The sequence below is a fragment of the Gobius niger genome, assembly GCF_951799975.1.
Source record: "Gobius niger genome assembly, chromosome: 13".
NCBI classification, from domain to species: Eukaryota; Metazoa; Chordata; class Actinopteri; order Gobiiformes; family Gobiidae; genus Gobius; species Gobius niger.
The window spans coordinates 28656035-28676483 of NC_136864.1; the positions used below are offsets into that span (position 1 = coordinate 28656035).

At 41.8% G+C, this 20449-nt stretch overlaps 1 protein-coding gene and 1 long non-coding RNA gene across 2 annotated transcripts in view; one reads left to right on the top strand and one right to left on the bottom strand.

The window, feature by feature from the left end:
• Positions 1-7631, top strand: part of LOC306973284 — a 547876-nt gene extending 540245 nt beyond the window's left edge. Inside the window, exon 3 of the long non-coding RNA XR_013793556.1 lies at positions 7466-7631. This is a non-coding gene — a long non-coding RNA (uncharacterized lncRNA). The remainder of the gene's footprint in view (positions 1-7465) is intronic.
• A 3188-nt stretch (positions 7632-10819) lies between these two features.
• kcnn1a (potassium intermediate/small conductance calcium-activated channel, subfamily N, member 1a) overlaps positions 10820-20449 on the bottom strand; it is a 114859-nt gene continuing 105229 nt past the window's right edge. The window contains exons 8-9 of the mRNA XM_079570127.1: positions 13605-13674; positions 10820-11156 (exon numbers count right to left, since the gene is read on the bottom strand). Of these exons, the coding sequence (XP_079426253.1) occupies positions 10851-11156; positions 13605-13674 (376 nt within the window). The 3' untranslated portion in view covers positions 10820-10850. The remainder of the gene's footprint in view (positions 11157-13604; positions 13675-20449) is intronic.

Below are 20449 nucleotides of genomic sequence, written 5' to 3' on the forward strand. Positions count from 1 at the left end.
AAGACGCTGCTGCTAACTCATAGAGACATAATGGAGACAGGATCCGCTCAGAAGTCACATAAGCTCGCGTCTGTGTAGCCTATTAACCATAGTCGTGAATCTGCAGTCTGTCCCCTGTGTTCACGTCATCAACTCGGCGTCTTGGTTCTGTGTGAGTTTCCGAGTCATACTCCCCACACGATTTCCCCAAAACGAAGGTGTATGACATCATCGTACTTTGTGAGGAGGATCTACAACTACAGTGTTTCACAACAGAATCTCACTTTCCTACATCCATCCCCAATAAGTTTTCACATTTGCGCAAAAAAATCAATTTGTCTATGTTCCAATTCTTTTGCAAACCTTTATTTGCTAACTGTGTACAAGGAACTCTCTTTAAAAATATTCTTATTTGTCGGCAAATTTATTACAAAAGATAACAAACTAAGGCTACAATTGATAGTGACATATTAAAGAGGGGGTATTCTGCTTTTTTCCATCACAGTGCACCAGTCTATAGCACACTACAATGATGACCAAACCTTCTGTTGGTCTGTAAATGCAGTAAATTAGAATAACTGCCTTGTATAAAACTGCTCTCTCAAAATGGCTGTAGTGAATGTCTTGAAATAGGCCTCTGTCTCTTTAACCCCTTAACTCCCACCTGAACTGAGCACATTTTCTCCAGTTTGGCTTTACCCCAGTCCAAAAGCTTCTGGGGAAAAAAGCTGTGAAAATAGCGACAGAACTGAGACGAAAACAATGATGGAAATGTGACAAAAAAGTGACAAGAAATTGTGACAAAAAAAATTACAAAAAAATTATTAAAAAATTGAAGAAAAAATTACAAAAAAATTAGAAAAATATGACAAAAATGTGATAAAAATGTGACAAAAAAATGACAAAAAATGACAAAAAATGACAAAAAAATTTATTAAAAAGTGGCAAAAATGTCACAAAAATGTCACAAGAAATTGACAAAAAAATGACGAAAAAGTGAAAAAATTGTGACAATGTGACAAAAAAATGACAAAAAATGTATTAAAAAATTGACGAAAAATTGACGAAAAAATGACAAAAAAATGTACAAAAATATGACAAAAATTTGATAAAAAATTGACCAAAAAAATGACAAAAAAGTTACAAAAATGAGCTGAATACCCAACAAACAAAATGATGGAAAAAAAAATCTGTTGACGTGAGGAAAAAAATCCTCTCGGTTCAGGCGGGAGTTAAGAGGTCACGAACCTCTGAGCCTTTCCGACACGCCCCCTCCACACGCTGTCTGTGGCATCAGTGGGGAGGGGGTTCTGCTGAGGGGCAGTGGTCGGTTACTCGGCTGGTGACGAAAGCTCGGAGGCGTCTCCAGGAGGTGGGGGCGTTCCTAGGAGGACTCAGGCAAACCTATCCCTAAAATGGCCGCCATCAGAGTTTTTACAGATTACTCCAAAATACGTGAATGAGCCAAGGCAACACTTCAGGCATGTTTTTAATGAGGGAATGACATAATAACATGATGTAAAGCCTGAAAAAGTCGATTTTGCATAATACCGCCCCTTTAAGCATTTGTAATTGGTCAAATTAACCACGCGGCTAGGCTAAGTAGGCTAGCGAACGAGCTCGAGTCAATGGCGGAAATTCTATCGACATTATCAATTTTCTCTCTCGATGGTTAGCCCCGCCCCTACAGGGAGGAGCTCCTCTGTGGGCGGGGCTAGCAAACCCCCCCCTCCCAAAAAAAGACAAAGAGCGTTGTTTAACTGAAGACAGTCTTTAATGGTTTGACCTTGGTGTGTCTCCTCTCTAGGACAAAAGTTCACCTGCAAAAATGAAGGAACAGCAACAGCATACAGAGAACGTGTGGAAAAAACCCAGATGCCCTCCCGTAAGAAGCTCCATAGATAACTCCACTACTGCATGTTCATGAGGAGGGGGCGTGGGTGGCAGTGTTTGTGGTATGGACGGGAAGTTGGGGGGTGGGGGGGGGAGTCGGGTCAGAGTGGGTTTGTTTTCTAAAACGCGTCTGTGGTTTTTCAGAATTACATTTTCGATGCATGTTGGGTGAATTTGATTTTCTAAGGAACGGGATTGGGACGTTTTTGTTTTGTTTTTTAAAGGAAATTTTTGGTCGTGGAAACGTAAATAACGAAAAGTTGTTTGACGAAACGGAAGCGCGATGGTCTGCCGGCCAGAGACTGTCTGCAAAGTGGATGGATTGCCGTCCGAAAAGGGGAAGCCAAACTGCGTTCACTGCCCCTTCCTTCGCGCCCCTCACCGAGAGCGTTTGCCTACTGGTCCAAAAGATCAGCGGTTCAATCGATGTATCCAGGACACCTTGCCTCGAGTGCCTCATGCACGCTGTTCTTTCAACGTCTGTGTGAAAGTGCTTTGAGTGCCCAAAAAAGGCCCCAAAAGGAAATGCAGATGTGACCGTTCACTGACCGCCTGAAGAGTGTTTCCGACGGTCCCTTAAGTTGAAGACGGAACATGAAGACTGTTGTCAGGGAACTGTTTTTTGTTAAAATATACTATTATGCATACTTATAAAAGCTTGTATAGTGACCCTGATCCCAAGTTACATTAAGACTGACCAATACCACGGTTTATACAGGGGGCAAGTCAGTGTAATGCTTTTCAATGCAATTTTAAGGCGAGACACTGCAGGTGAATAGGGAAAAAATGCATATTTACAGATATCAATTTGAAACTGTTGCTGTCGATCACTGGCATAAATGTAAGAAAAAATACTTTGCAAGTTTTCTGTCATTTTATCTTTTCATATAAGAGCAAGGTGTTTTATGCCTAAAAATGCCCCAAATTTCCCATCTTTTCGGTGACAAAATCTGAATAACGGATAGAGCTACATTCAAATTTATGGTTTCATTTTATTGATGAATGAGCTACCAAGACATTTTCAGTGGGGATTTTGGATTTCTTGTTTAGTTTTAAAATAAGCTGTTTTTTAGTGGAAAAATTTGTAAAAATTTAATTTTCGCCTTATTTTTTTGACATTCAAAACTCAATAAATGGGGCTAGGTATTAGATAATAAAAAATCCCTCCGAAAAAATCTTCCAAATATTGTTCAGTCCAAGGCTGGAACATTTGAAGTCTTTAGGTCCGACTGACGTGGACATAGTGTCGCCACAATGACAGAAAAATGTGTTTTGAGAAAAAGGCCCTTGAAATTGCATTGTCCCATATAAGTCTATGGGCAACCATTGAATCAGCGCTGTATTTAAACATGTTATTGTGAAGATTAGGGATATTTTCTGTTTCCGGGTGAAAGCTTGTATGTTCAGAGACCAATTTGTCCCAAAACCTGAAAACTGAAAAAAATTAGTTTTGCCTGTAGTGTCTCCCCTTAAAGCCAAAATACTGTATCTTTAATGCCACACGCAAGAAATCCGTGCATAGTTCAATCCGTAAGACTTTCAAACTTTCCATCCAAGAATGTGTTTTGGGCCTTTTTTAGGCAGTAAAATTAATAAGGCAATGTTGTTATTTTCCAATTGGATTTGAATCAAATGTAATGCTTTCTGAAGACACTTAAGTCAATTTTGGCACAATTCATTCAAAGACTTTAAGTGCTTTTAACCTGTTGCTGGAGAGCCTGCAGCTAATATGCCAGTGTGATACCTCATTTGAAAGCCAAGACTTTCTAGTTTCAAATAAATATATGGGAGATCCGTGCGAGTGAAACACAAACTTGCATCACATTTGCCGTTCCTAACCTTAATCAGAACCCTAATCCCTGATCCTAACCCTAGCCCCAACTGATTCAATGAGATGAGCCTTTGTTTGCTTTAGGGCTAGAGAATAAAATGTACCAAAAACTAACAGAGATCGACCCCACATATCGGAACAAAAACATTATCGATGCTTGAACATTGGTTTCATCAGTTTGTAGTATTATTTTGACGCACCCATTTGGCTTCACCTTCACAACACGACAATGTGACCATATCCGTCCTCATATACAGTCTCCAGCTGCCACAGGGCCCTCCATCACCTCAACGTCCCGCTTCTGTGGCACCTACAAGGGGGTCGCAGCCCGCACACCTGCCCCGGATGTTTACACCAATCCCGTCGGGCCAAACAGATGTATGCCACAACATGAGAAGTGGCTGTCATTTTTCAAAATCCACTCCTGAAGAACACGCTGGAGGCGGGACAAAGCTTTAACAGGACCACCTTGCATGTTAGGTCAAGTCAGGTCCGGGACAGTTTCAGTGAGAATGGGCTTTTATGGAAGTTGGCAGTTGCGGGGGCGGTAAACAATTAGATTTGTTGATTTGGAGTAAACCCATGGGTAGTTTAAGGTTCACTACTTGTCTAATGTACAAAGTTTTGGACGTTGGTGGTGGCAGTGTTGTCATCAAGTAAAGACTGAACTCTGTTTGATTGGAAATATTTCTTTTTGGCTTCCCTACGTAGCTTATACCTTTGTCCAGCAGCTTATGGGCTAACAATAAAAGATGCTAATCAGAGTCCGGTCATTCAATACCGCTGGACATTTCTCGACGCACCTGTATGTCTTTTGCTTTTGTGTTTGATGTAAATCTGGGCAGTATTTGGACTTGGACCGATCTCTAACACCTGTGCACTGCTGAGTACAACTGGGTGGGAATCCAATTTCTAGCTTTGGCTCTGAAGAAGGAATTTGGACGAATCTCGCAACGTCAGCCGTTAGCGTCAAGAAATGCCAAGTTGTATTGATTCAGCGCACTTTGATTTGAGCTTCGCTTTTTTGTTGATCTATATCTGACAGATTGTCCAAATGTTATTGAAGTATGGGTCGAAAGCATAAATGACCAAATCTGTGAAAAAAAATTGTACAGGGATCTGCGTGAAAATGTCAGTGTAACGTTAAACCATTGGAGTTAATTCAATTTAGCAGTCACGTTCAAAATTTTGATGCTATCGGTTTATGCCATTGTACATCACAGAGACACTTGTATCTACGTGTAACCATGGTAACACAAGACACAAGGCATGGTCGCGCCATACTGACGTCGCGCTGATCGCTGTTTGTTAAGTGTGACATCATGTACTATAGTAAGCTACTTCCGGGTCCAAACTGTTGAGAATTCCATAGACAGCCTGGCCACCTCCCTTGGGAGGTGTTCCAGGCATGTCCTATTGGAAGGAGGCCTCGTGGAAGACCCAGGACATGCTGGCGGGACTATGTCTCCGAGCTGGCCATGTGTCGCCTCAGGGTCCCCCCCAAACAGCTGGAGGAGGTGTGCGTGGATCGGGAAGTCTGGGCATCTCTGACTGCTGCCTTCGTGACCCAGCCCCGGATAAAGTGGAAGAAAATGGATGGATGGATGGAGTTAATGTTAGAAAAAGCATTACTCAAGTAATAGTAATATATCTGTGCGATCATATGCTTAGAAAGAGCCTTGTAGTTGGCTCTAAAGCAGGTTAAAATCTGCAAAATCCCATTAGAGTGAATACAGCTAAAGCTCTGTTGGACCCGGAAGTAGAGTGATGACATCATCACTTAACAAACGTATAGCTTTTACATGGACTCAAGTTTAAAAATATATATCCTAAAACCGAAGTGTTTTGGTCAGGACTTTGCATTACGCATGGAAGTTTTGAGAAGCTATTGTTCAGTTGATAGAAATCGATTTTTAGGACATTATGTTAGACATGTTGAGTTCTCTTGTGTACGAAATGTGCGGTATAAATAAACATGCCTTGCCTTGCCTAAGCTAATCACAGCTGGAATGATTTAGCTAATACACCTATGCTGATAAGTTAGCATAAAAGACATAGTACTTCTTATTAAAGTTTTTTTTCTGTTTAAAGATTTGTCTGTATACCCTGTGGTTGTAGAATCCCTGATGCCCCAGCTGAAGGTAAAGAGCGAGAAAGTTATGATCATTGAGGAGTTTAGAATTTGTTTACAATTTACAATATGGCGGCGGGCAGAGTCTGTGTCACGTGATTGGCAAAAAACGATAGTGCGTAATGTTATTTATCGGAAATTAACCAGCAATTCACTGAGTTGGTCAGTTGTTGTTTTGGCTAGTGGTCTTGTTGCCTTTGACCCACCAAAGCAAACTTTAACCGAACAGAGTCGTACTTTTCTGCCGTCAATGAATCTTTAGGCTTGAGCATTGGGAACTGACTCTATGCATGGAATGTAGCACAGCAACGTGATGTGACTTCCTCGGGTAACAACTGTTTCCTGTTTAAATTCCTAAGAGGAGTTAGCAGTGTCTTAAAATATTAAAAACATTACACAGTTTTGTCAATATTTTACCGGAGGATACCCCTATGTTTACAAATGTAGCTGTTTTAGCCTCGAAGCTAACGGCTAACACTAATTTGATGCCAACAAGTGTTATATTAGCGCCACAGTCTGAACTCGTTTCTTGATGTTTATTTCAAAGTTCTTTTCAACATTAATGTTAAAAATGTTACCCTGCATTAGCCAACAGGAAGTTAGCTAAAAACATTCCATGTACAGAGCCTTATAATAGCATGAGGTTTAAACGGACGCTACAGACATTTTACCGCAAAGTCTGCATACGGTCTTTTATTCTTCGGAAGATTTCCAGGGCGTTTAATGTTCAACAGTTGATCCATAAATAACAAAAGTGTTTCATAATGAGGGGCGAAAATGCGTTTTTCTTGAGACGATACAAGGGCAGTTCTGTTCAACTATTTCTGTCTGGAGTGACTGAAGTGGAGCGTAAATGTAGGGTCTAATGTGGAGTGGCTTGGAGGACCACTTTTGGAGCAAATGGTCTTAGGTTTGGAGGGAGCAACGAACCATGCTTCATCAAACTCAAGGTGAAAAGAATAAAGCTAATACTCATGCTGATTAAGTCCCGCTTGTGTTTTTTTTTTCTTTTTTTTTCCTTCCAAGTGCCCTTCGCCGCACCGTACTCCAACCTTCTTTAGCATCCTTGTTTGCCTAAGGGCTTATAAAAAAAAATGCTTGGTTTTGGTTATTTTTCGGGATCCTCTACCATTCACACTACGCTAGGACAGCATGCTAGCCCGCTAACTCGCTGACGTCCGCATCACTGTTTAAAAAATAGTACTTCTTTTTTGAACATTTCTTCAAACGTCATGCCTTTTGATATGAAACGATCTGATATGTTCAAGACGACAAAAACCCAGTGTCCCGGAAATCAATTCGAACCTCCTGTTTCGGCCAGTCTCTACACGGCGTAATGTTGACGTTCGGGTATTAGATAGAGCAGGACTCAGTAACTTTTTCTCAAACCAAAACAAATTTAAGTCACCATCCAGTAAGTATGGATAAATATTCGTCAGATACGTTATATCGAACATGTTTTTTACTTGAATGAAACGACTTATTGGCTTGTTGCACAATTTGGCTACGCTAGTTCCTCTGAGCTGAAGTCGTGAGCGCTAGTACTTCCTGTCCGTATTAATTTCCATTAAGATTAGCTTAGACTCGTTCGAATCATCGGATTTCCTAAAGATTCTGTGGTGGACAGTGAGTTTCTGGTAGATGATCACTTCCTGCAGGTTAACGAGTTGCTGCACAGAGGAAATATTTCCGTAGAGGAGACGTCTGTGTTTATAAGGATCAGTGAGTTTGTCTTGAAGCTAAAGGCTAACATTCATTTCATGCATTATACAATTTGAAATAGTGCCTCAAATATAAATTAATACTTAAATTTTTTTAGCGCTATATATTTTTATTCCATTTTTTATAGCATGTTAGCCTTTAGCTTCAAGACAAGCTATCAATCCTTTATGATCACAGGTGTCTCCTCGGAACTCGTTACATCCTACATTAAGATTTGAACACACATTAAATGATCATCTACCAGAAACTCACCAACTCGCCCACCACTTAATCTTTAGAAAATATGATTATTATCCGGGGTCCGAGCTCATCTCTATAGGAAAAGAATACAGACAGGAAGTACTAGCGCTCACAACTACAGGTCAGAGGAACTAGCATAGCCATACCGTGCAACAAGCCAATTCCAACACTTTGCCTGAGAGGGAACGCTTCTGATCACTTAGCAACTCGAGCTAACGATAAGCAGCTAGCATTAGCGACTGTCACCTAAACTGCTTATTTTAGTGGCTTGTTTATACTCATGACGCAACTGGCGATTGAAATAGCGTGTCTGGTTGTTCTCAGTCAGTCGTACTGTGTCCAGTTGGTTGTCGTCATCCCATCTTTTCAAAGAGTGCATCATGGGAAAGTCCACTACTTCTTCTAGGTCATTCAGTCCACTACACAAAGAGCGATGTGGACCTGCTGACCTATAAAACTCTTGGGTCTTGCAAGAAAGTGTCATACTGTAGGTCAAGCTACCACAGATTTGTCAGGGGGTGTGCAGGCAGTATATAGGGGTCAAAAACAAGTTAAATTCAATAATGCTAGTAAGATGCACTGCAAAAAGTATTTAACTAGATCAGTATAAACATCTCAGTTTGAGCATAATAATCCAAATTTTAGCTGTTTTGACCAGTTAAGAAGTTCTCGGGCGTTTGTCCTAAATTATTTCACTTGTCCTGAGATGTTTCTGACTCGTTTCGATACATTTCGTCCTTATTTCAGGTCATTTTTTTTTGCCAATGGGGAAAGAAAATTGGTCTTATCTCATTGGCAATTTTACTTTCTTATTTCAAGCGAGATTTACCCTAGAACTGGTCTGAAATGTCCTCAAACGAGCAAAGTAAACTTGGTCCTATCAGGAAAAGTGTCTAAATGAGTGAAAACCGCTCAAAACAAGATACATTTCCTCAATTCAAGTCATTTAAGCCAATGCTTGATATTTACTTTTTGTAGTGTATACCAAACAAAGGCAGATGTGTGGCGAGCAAGTTTGCCATGGGCTTAAAATTTAAAGGAAAAGTGGAATCAAGAATCGAAAGTAAAATCAGCAGAAGGAATTCGATCATGTCTCGCATGTAGATACTAGTTACTGAATCCTGCTTTATGTAGACTATTCGCACGTCCTGCATAATTTGTATGATCCAATTTCATTGCAAAAGACTCGCCCAACTACCCTGTGGTTGGTGGCCAAATACTTAGTGCACAATGCCACCTTTAAACCCATTGAACGCCACAATGAATGAAATTGGTAGGGTCACACAATTTGATTTGGAATTGAAGCCTCCTACTACATTTTTGATCATCCTCTTCTAGTTCTTGTCGTCAAAATGTAAGACGGTTCAGACTGGTTTGAGTGTAAGAGCGAGAAGAAGCAAAGTGTGTCAGGAAAATCGTGCTCGGAAATTTTGGTTTGTTTGAAAGTTGAAAGATCCGCGGGGAAATCATCTTATTTTGATCATTTGGATTCACAGGTGCATTATTCAGCGTGTTTGGTTTGGCCGAAACATCAGACAGACTCCATTGATTTCTGGGTTGAGTTCACACACTCGCTCAAAGCTGCGCCAACAGGCGGGTTGCTTCAGCACTTTTATTGTATCCTTCCAGAACTCCTCAAAGTTCTCCCTTATAGCTTATATTCGAGACAGGGAATGCATTACAGAATCACATTACTGCAACTCTCTATCGGATCGGCAACTCTAAAAAAACAAAAAAAAACTACGCCTTAGTAAAAAAAAGAAAAAAAAGAAAACCAAGATTATTATTTTTTTGAAAAGCTTAAGGAAAAGGCAACAACCAAAAACAATATTTTAAAAAAGTTAATCGTCAAGCCATTTGGAGATTCCACATGCAGAAGGGTTTAGGGGGAGGGGTTTGTGACAGAGGGGGCAGGGCTGTGATATGTTTAAATGTGCTCGTGGTTAGCAGCTGACTGTTAGCCATGCCTTCAGACGGCCACTCCTACAAACTGGATCCAAAATGAGTGACTAGCTTTGCACTGAAAGTGTCTCACCCACACAGTCCTGGCCGTGTCCGCGGTCGCACAAATACCGGTCGAAAAGGACATTCTATTAGACGCACAGGCCTTCTGTTTTTGCAAGTGACAGTTACTTAGACCAATTGTATTAACCTCTCTTATCCAAACGCTCTTCTTTGGTATTAGAGTAAGACTGTTTGCTGTTAGATATGGTATTGTGGGAAAGTCATCCAATGGAATGTCTTCATATAGGAAGCGTTTGTGCACCGCGGACATGGCCCCAGTGGCCTCACAGCACTTTTCTCACGTGTTAGTACAAATAGAAAAAGTAAATCAAACATTAGGAGTTGCTGTGTAATGGAGGCAATGTTATGCATCACATTAAGACATTTTCTTTGAAAGTTGTTGAGGAATGTATCTGAAAAAGGAATGCTGTATTCAGACTAACATCGTAAAAAAGCTCTGAAATTAGTCATTAAATAACCCTCTACTATTTATACATTCAGGCACTGAAAAATCACATGTCAATATGGAACTAAAAAAGATAGTCGCTCTCTTTTCCTTGGTAAGAACAAGGAAGCTGAACCCTTGAAGTTGGCAATTGCGTAAATTCCTACCCAGTAGTAATGCCATGTGCAGGCTGCCCTCCCTAAGTGCATTAGCGCTGAGCTGGTCAGCTCTGCTGGCCCTGCACACAGAGTGTGCTGAAGGATGGTGGTGTGTCCTCCTAGAGGGCGCTGTGCCCTCGCCTGTAAGACTATCGCCTTTAAGGACTCTCCGGTGACAGCCAGCTCTCACCCAGCACTGACTCAGTCACTTTAACTATACAAGGGCTTTTACAAAAAAGCTAACTTGAACAGCCATACAATGGCTAAAACATAAACCATATCTCTACTATCTCGGTTTGTCAGTCACATGAGTGGACTTCTCTTTTAGATGCATTGTGTTTTCAGTTCGATGTGTTGAGCAGCTCTCGTGCTGAGGGCTCAGTCACAGGTTTGGGGTGCGATGCCAGAGGCCTTAGTCCACTGTATTTGGATGCACAGAGTGGGAGGTTATCCGCTGTCGGAGGAGGTGTGTGGGGCGGTGGAGGGAGAGCGCCTCCGGCGGGCGGTGGAAGTCCAGGAGCGGTCTGAGCGCTCAGAGCGCTCCGAGGCCAGAGAGGCCGGTCTGAAGCGGTGCATGAAGCCGTCCAGGAAGTCCTGCTGCTGCTGGGATATGGCTTGTGAGATGAGGCAGGGCAGCGCCTGCAGGCTGCCCGTCACAGAGTCCAGTTTGTCCTCCAGAGTCCCAATGCGCTTGTCCAGCTCCTCACTGCGCTCCTGCAGCTCCGACACCAGGTCGTACATCACATTCTGGGTCTGCACGCCCAGGGATGGTCAGCAGGGCGACAGAGGGGCAGGGGACACAGACAAATCAAAAAGTTAGTGAGCACAAGTGCATCATGTCGCCGCTAAAGCCATCTACTGAAACACAGTCTCACAATACTCGATCAGAAGCTCCTTTTCATGGTGCATTTCAATACTTGCTAACCTTGAACATTGGGTAAAATGCCTCTGTCAAACTACTTAACCACCCACACTGGCTCTCTGCTGGCAGACAGAAGATCAAAATAACTAATAGAAATAGCTGCAAGATATCATAAAACTGAAATATCCCAGGTCTGTACCAGCAGCAAAGCTGCAGTAAGTCAAACCCTACGCTCAAATCAAACAAACCTCTCAATGCAGTTAGTATATCAAACTGTATTATAACTCCAAATGGCTGGTGATAAAGCTACCATACATATCCACTGCTTTGTAACACACACTGTCTACGTCTGGGCCGTAATTCATGAGGGATTCTGCAGCACCGAGTGGGGAGGCTGCGGGCTGGGCGAAGGAGGGGGAGGCCTGTGTAGTTTAGCCAGTCAGCACAGATTTTATCAGCCGTTTAACAACCGCCATCCATTTAGCGGCCGAGGAGCTCTTTATGCGCCTCAATCACATAATGAAAAGTGTCTCTATTATTTAGGCCCTTATAGCCGCACCGCGCGTCCATATATCCAGTCCGCCTTGTATCAGCACTTATACTGGATGGCCGTGCACTGACAGCGCTAACGGCTACCCAGGTGTCCGGGACGCGCCATACTGTCCGTCACAATGCAAAGGCTATTGACGCAAATCAGGACAATAGGCATCTGTCAGTTTGAATTCAGGGAGAAGTATTTTCAGTGCGGAGCTGAGCGGTTATATTCATCGCATTGTTGTCATTCAGCAGCTTAGTGTTGATTGTTCCTCTTTGGCTGATTTGTCAGCAAGAAATGAAGCAGCACAATTCCTTGCAAACAAATCAAAATTGCAATTCAAGTAGCAAAATATTCACTTTGTGAAACAAGCGCCAAATATGACAGGGATGCTCACTGAGTCCTGCTGTTTCATCTGGTCAAAACACCAGACCTAATATTGCAAATGAAGTACTGTCCTCATCATCTTGGGATATTTTCTACCAAATTGCGTAACCCTAGGTATAGGTAGGTATCATTGGAAACCCTCTTTGGTTTTTAGTCCTCTCTCAAATGTGCAAATAATGAAAAATCACAAACTAAACTGCAGATTTAGTCAGATATCCAAATGAGACCTTTGTCCAAAATTGTGCGACCCCAGTAAAGAGGATAGTCACTCCAAAATGTAAAGTAAAATTGCTTAACGTTTACGACATTTATGGCAAGACATCAAGGCTATTAAAATGCTCAAGTGTTGCTGTACTGGCGAAATGGTGGACCTAATGTTTTCAAAAAAATAGTCGTCATTTGGCCGTTCTTGGAGACAGGTCTGGCTCCAACTTCCACTGGCCGCTAACTGTCAAAGGAATAAGACTGACCAATATAACAACTATAGCCCTAACCTTTTTTCTTACCTTTCTCAGACCCAGAGATGGTGCACATATGTCACCATAGCAACAAAATACATCTATGGTGTACCTGCCAGTAATGGTACATGAGATAGGAAGTATTCTATGGGTGCATGTGACGCCAGATACATAACCGCTTTAACCTTTTTCTTCAGTCTGTCTAAATGAATTACAGAGATGCCGGTGGAATATAATGCATGCCAAATGCAATAAGCAATTATCAATTCCACGATTAAGAGTCTAACCTTAACTTGTTTCTGATCACAAATGGCCAAAGAAAAGGTTTGTGCATTTGGAAGGGCTAGAAATGTCATTGGATAAGAATGAGATTTTGGGAGAAGAATTGCACCAACTTTTCTATGGTGTGCCATTTTTTGTGTTGCTGTGAAAAATATAGTGCACCAAAGGGCTTCAATGAAGGTTCTTGAGTCATCTCCTGCAGAACGTTCCACCTCTTCATCCAAAAGGCTTCATCAGCGACACTAACCTTTACGCTCAGCCCACAGACTAGATATAGACCACTGAGGAGGAGTCCCTCTTCTCTATTAAACGGCTAGTCTCACCTGTTGGTAAACATCTTTGTAGTTCTTAGTCCCAACGACCTAACACTGGTACTCTGTGTTGTGTAAAGATTCTCTGAAGTTTCTTTGAGTTCCTGAAGTTTGAAGTCTCCATGGGGTCTCATTACTGGGTCACATTTAATTCGAAATATAACCGACCTCACAAGAACGTTTGTATTTCCCTTGTCTGAGCTTAACCGTAGATATTTCTCCATGTTGGAGTTCGGATATTTCCCACTTATCAGTTGCCTGGAAGCATCTGTTGAAGGCATGAAGCTTTGCACCAGTTTTCGTGTATCGGCCCGGTCATTTGAAGACTCCAACCTCGTAACATCTGCGATATCAAAGCCAGTTTACCTTTGCCAGGTCCACCAAGGTGTTGGCCTGATCATTGAGTTTCCGCTGCTCCATCTTCACACTGCGCAGTCTGAAAGGGGCGGGGCCAAGGTGGGAAGTGGGGGCGTGGGCAACGGGGGAGAGAGAGTCGGACAGAACGGACCGAGAGGGAGGAGCAAGAAAACACATCGTCAGAGGAGATTTCCACAGTTACAGAAGGGCTTATGGTCAAAAGTGAGAGCAACCTCCATGCATCACAGATATGTGCCAGTTCAACGTCCGTATGTATACATATATATGAGGAGGAGGCGTTGTATATATGTATAAATACAGTCCAGTTCAAAACAAGCTGTTGGTGGTTTGGGTCAATGCAATATCAACCAATACATGCAAAATCACAGAGGCATACTGCAGGGACCGGATCGAAATACGTCTTTCTCTGCGAGATTTTCTCAACGTTAGAACAACATCTGGGAGATTTTGTATTATATTGTATTATATATTGAACTATTCTGTAACGTAATAAATGAATACATAATTACCGCATATTGGAATTAGTCATTATGGGCGATACCGCGCGTTTTGGAATTGATACGATACCGATTACCTTTTGGGGTCATTTTATCCAATACCAAAACCAAAACAAATCAATACTTTTAACCCTATTTTAGGTCCAAATACTTTATTTCTTTCAAGCCACGCAAAAAATCTGTACATAAGACTTGCAAACTTTCAATCAACGAAAGGAATGAGGAGAAACTGTGGTATTCACAAGCAAATCGGAACTATTGAGCCTGAGAAATTGTGTATAATTTTAGCCAAAACAAGTAAATGTGTTCTGTGTTCTTACTTCTGAAGTGAGAATAATTGAGCAAAAATAAATAAATTGAAGTTTAAATCCATTTTAGGGCATTTTATAGACATTTAAAGGTGCATTATGCAGGAAAAAAAAGGTGCTATTTGTGCGTGTTTGACCTCGTGGTGACCCAGTGGACGTATGAGTGGTCAGCGTGGCGCCTTTACTTTCCATCATGGATCTCTAGGACGCTTCAGGATCCATTGTTTGGAACGTTATCACTGCTGACGGAGCCTCTCGCCAGACAACCTACAAAGCAATTGATCCTGGAGCGTTGTAGAGACCAGCGTATTGAAAAAGTAAAGTCGCCACGCTGACCACTCGCATAGCCTCGGCCACTGCAAGGTCAAACATGCACAAATATCAACTTTTTTTCCTCCACATAAATAGTTGCATAATGCACCTTTAAGGCCTTGATTTTGGTACAGCTTGTTTGGCAATTTTAACAGCCCGCGAAAACCCTGATTTGAACTGGTTATTTTATCAAATAAATGTGTAAATCAACATAGTATTACCATAACCGGTCAATAATGTGCAATAAAGACCTTATATGGCTAGATCAGTCTAATACTATGACACCGGTGCTTTGACATCAAACAATGACGTACTGTATGTGGCTATAAAGTATTTGCTGCCTCTTAGTTTATGTGACACATGCTAACAGGTATTGTATTGTATTGGTATTGGTATACATGAATAATTGATTTGCTGATCTTTCATAGGTTCTGCTTTAGTTCTAGGTCAAGCTGCCTCTGTTTTTCCAGATGCCAGTCCAGTTGATAACTTTTGAAAGCTTCTGCACTAGGGATGGGCGGATCGATGCCAAAGTATCGATATATCGATACCAAACGGCTACTTTTTAAGTATCGATATTGGGCAAAAAGTATCAATACTAATTTGCATAATGAAAAAAGAAGGCGGGGCATCAATTGTCAACCCAAACAGGATGATTTATTCCTTTGTTCTGAGCCAAAACAGTCCACAACAGCAAAGGATTGAACTGAGCCGGGCATATCACACTGGCTTAGGTTCTGTTTGTCATTTAAGTATTCATTTAAAATGTTGTTTATGTATTTAATTTCACATTAGTATTGTTAAATTAACCAGTTAAAGTAATATAATTTTAATTGACCAGTTAATTATATAAAATAACCAGTTTTAGAAATGTTTATTGATTGAAATACATTCACCCATATGAAATGACCGGTATCGGTATGGACAAAAATTACCCCAAAAGTATCGGTATCGTATCGATTCCAAAAAATGTGGTATCGCCCATCCCTATTCTGCACTAAAACTGGAACAGATGAGCAAATCCTAAACTTATAAATTGAGTAAATTGCAGCAGGGCAAGGGTTCTAGTCTCGACTTCAACCTACTCCTTCTACGCAACACTTCGAGTGAAATAACCAGATCTTGTTCTAACTTTCTTTTTTAGCTCTTTTTTTAGCTCTGACACAAATGCAGTGCTTCCCCAGGGGAGTGCAGTATGCTTCTGTTGAGGACAACCTCTTGAATGTTTACATTTCAGTCAAATCAAAAGCATGTCTTGACCCAAAAGTAAAAGTAAAGATGACATGCCCTGGTCCGTCAGCAGCGTGCAGTGAGAGACCGTGCACAATGGAAGGCCTTTCCTCCGGTCACTATCGGATATCAGCAGACACTAGCAAACCCGCGTGTCCTCAACAGTGGAATCGCTCGCTAGTAATGCTAACGACCGCAGAAGCCGACAGACATTTTCTCACGGAGCACCGCGGTCAACACAATCTGAAAACATTTACCGAAGAAGAAAACTAAATGCATTTTGTCATAACGTTGTTCTCTCATTAAAAAACAAAATATCGGGCGTAGTATTTCGCTTCTGTTCACTTTCTGCTCCTAAACTTTGGAATGAGCTCCTGACGTTGCTGCGATACCGCTAGGACCGACTCCAGAAGGTTTACAAAAACATGGGAACCGATGGGGACTTTACACGTGTCAAAAACCACTGAAAAGCCTGGCTCCAAACACTACAGTTTATTCCCGTGACAACTCTGAGGAGAATCAAGTATTTTCAACCACACTGGTTTTTGTTATATTTATCTTTGAAGGCTTAGCTTTGGGCTAAGTCTATGGTAGGGGAAGGCAAGTTTGTGTCATGGAGGGCCGATTTTCTTCATTTCCAAAACGCCAAGGGCCAAAACTCACAATTGTAGCCCAAAGTAAAGCACCCTTTTTCTACATCTATACATAATATATGACTTAATGCAGTGTTTTGCTGGGACATGTGAAAATATTGACAATATTTTTCAAATTTTAAAGTACTTTTCACGTATTTGGTCTCTGATTTATGAATAAATGTTTCTTCAAAATTCTCTTGGGGGCCAAAGGTTTTATGCTGGAGGGCCGAATTTGGCCCCCAGGCCTGACATTGCCTACCTCTGGTCTTGTGCTATGCAAAGTGTATAAAGTTTTAATGGTGAAAATGGCTGAAGCAACAGTTCTAACACATGAGGAGTTTATGTATATAAAAAAAAGAGTGGCAGTGGTTGTTAACTTAACCTCTTAACCTCCAAATCCATATATCCATCCTATAGGCCAGTGTAACGCCTCATTTGAAAGCTAAGGCCTATAAAACTCATCTAAATGGATATTTCTCCTCGCGTTGTAGTCACTTTTTTGACATCTCTTTTTTGAAATGAAATGTATGTTCACGTTCGGTTTTGTAGACGAGGTGGCGCAGCGGTTAGCGCTCGTGCCTCACCGCTCGAAGGTCCCGGGTTCGATTCCCACCTGGACGGGGCCTCTCTGTGTGGAGTTTGCCTGTTCTCCCCGTGTCTGCGTAGGTTAGCGGTCGGTTACAAAAACATGTGCAATAGGTGAATCCTCCAGCCAGGTGTTTCTGACCACCAGCCTGGCTCCACATCATGGAGACGGGTCCCCGAGCGCCGGCCCACGCTGGCAGCTCACTGCTCCTACAGGTCGCCCCATGCGACACTGAGGACGGGTCAAATGCAGAGAACTCATTTCTCTACAGAGATTAATACAGTATAACTTAACTTAAAGGGGCTGGAAGCAAGTTCGCCATTTTATACTCACTACTGCCACCTCAGGCCATATGTGTAACTGCACCTTCTATATTAAGCTCGTGCATGACGGCAATTCGGGCCGAAGTGACACATTTTTGAGTGACAGTGCAGGATTTTAGAGGCAGTTGTGGTGAACAGGTCTGAGCTCATTCTACACATTAGGACATGGCTGGAACATGTAGGGGGAAGAAAATACTTAATTTTAACATTTTTAAACTCCTTATAGTCCCTTTAACTTAAAAAGTAATATAAAACCGTGTTGAAAATTCTATCTCCCATTCTTCTGGCATTTGACAAAAATAAATAATTTAGAAAATTCGAACTGACCTAAAAAAGTAAAAGTTAATTCTGGTTTCATATCAGACAGTGAGAAAAAAAAAACGCAAATGTGTCTTTTTATAAAGTGTATGTAAACATCTGGTTCCCACTGTATGTAACGTAAACTACCGATGCTGAAGAATGTGTCTAAGCTTACATTTTGAATGATAAGTTCCCTTTCAACCAAGAAATCTTCCAATTACCCACTTTTCCGCTCCAGATAAAGCCCCCAATCACTGCCTATAATTGAAAGTGCAAGTCTCCATAAAGCATCTCCTCCTATGCTCCCTGCTCCGTGTGTTTCCCTCGTCTCCTCATCACCTCATCTCTCCGAGCGGGGGAAGCCGGCGCGCCTGTGAAGTGCGCCTCCGAAGCTCCCCGGCTCCAACAATGAGGCGCGGTGACATCCAAGGGCATTTCTTCATGTGCAAATGAGCCAGCTCGCGTGTGGCGGCGGCGGCGGCGGGAACCTCCACGCTCCGTCTCCGCGCGCTGGAAGCCTTCTTTTTTTTTAGTTGTCGCGGGATACGGACCAAAGCGTTGATTATTAGTGTTCTGTGTTACAGTATCGGGGAGCTATTGTGTGCGCCGGCAAACTGGGATGTAGTGCGGCAACCCAGGCGCTCCCAATCAAACACGCTGTTTATACGTTTGTCAAAAACAGAATATCATTCCAGCTGAAGAAATGTTGAATCATATCTAAGACGAGTCTAGGAAGAGGAAGGTTCTGGGTTTGGGAGAACAGAATCACAAGCATGTTTGGACAGGACTTCATGAAAAAAATCGATATGTGGAAATGACATTAAAGCTTATGTACTGTTTGTTATCAAGCTGCCGACTCTGGTAAACTTTTTAGAATTTTGGAGCCTGTTATTCATTCTGTAGAGTTTCCGATCGTGAATTTGCAGCTGACTGTCCCGTGACTATTGTCGTAAAGTTAAAGGGGTACGGATACTTTTTCAACCCACTGTATTTGAATATGTGGCAGAAAACATGCATTCAGACCGCACGCTTCTCGGGCTTCAAAAACGTGCCCAAAGCCTCTAGTTGGACGCTTGTGCTTATTGAAGTCAGACGCTTGTCACGATGTCACCGAGCGTCAAGGCGCTCTGGTCGTCTGTCAGCTCAGAGTGTGTTCTGAAGCGCAGCCACATCCTGGACGGAGCTCTTGCCTGAAAAATGCTGTTTTGGGGCTAACTAGGCCCTCTTTACTCCTGCCATGTCCTGTGGATCTTTAACTATACCCCCATGGTCTACGCCAGGATCTCCCCACTATTTAAGCCTATATCCAGCCCATACGCTTGAATAGAGGGACATCATTTGTGGCGACAAGTGGCTAGGCTAGGTTAGCCTTGTTAGCTTGTTACAGTCGCCTACAGCTCATTGTTGATTAAAAGTCTTCAATAAACCACAAATGTGTCAAGCCCGGCTTAGTGTGTGATCATTGTTAAAAGGTTTATGTACATGCTGGTTTAATTGACTTTATTCGTGCATATTTCTCTCTCAGAACTTTAGCTTGTAGCATTAGCTTTCTCCGGAGGGAATGTTCCCGCCATAATCAAGGCCCAAACACATTCCCAGGGCAGATCCAGCCACTCAAGTAACTTTTCTTGTCACCGCCATTAGATAATTACTTGCAAAATGTTAAAAACTTTACACAGGCTGTAAATAATGTGTTTCTAAGTATTTTAGCGTTCAAGCTAAAGGCTCATGTAAATGTGACGCTAACGTGTTAAAATATTGCCACAATTGCAAGGAATTCTCTTGAAAAAAAAATCACATTTCTGTCAGTTTTAATCATAGTATTATTTTTTTTAAATTTCAAGTTAAAACTGTGAACAGGAAGTAGTTGTTGCCCCACACTGGCCACCAGGAAGTTAGCCAAAAAGGAGCCAGAGCCTGCTGTTAGCATTAGCCATCAAACATGGAAATGGCAAACTCTGAGTGACCAGGATGTTTTTGATTGTTGTTCTCGGATGTGAAGGCCGGATTAGAAATAAAAAATGAGTGTACAAACCTTTTTGACATTTTATTCTAGATTAAAAAAAATCAAGAATAAAAGTAGTGGTGCTCCTACTTGAATAACTTTTTTTTTGATACTCCACTACCTTTCCAGTTCACATAGCCCACGGTAAAGATAAAACACAAAATGCCCTGTTAATACACTGAGAAAGTTAGTACTCGTCTTTGCTCGATAGTAAACAGCTAAACAGCAAACGTTCAGGTGTGTCTCTGTGAGAGCAAACTGCAGTTTTCCTAAAAATACAATATATCTTATTATCACAGCATGTGGACTTTTCCCTGTTATTAGTGCGCCTTCTAATGGCCCGCTGTGGCCTTCACTGTGCCGTAATCTCATTTCAACACAATAAACAAGGTAAAAGAAACGAGAGCTTCCACTGCAAAACAACACACGTTTTGTCTTGTCTATGGGCACTACCACTGTATTCACTTATGTGCAGTTACTAACTAACTAAAGATGGCCACTATCAGTACAATACATTTTCATGAGAAATGATTGTAATAAATGCTCTCTTTAATTAAATTCAAATGCTAAAGTTATGCTCAGTAACATACACAACAATATAGATACAGACGGCATCTCGTCATAGAAGGGGGCGTGG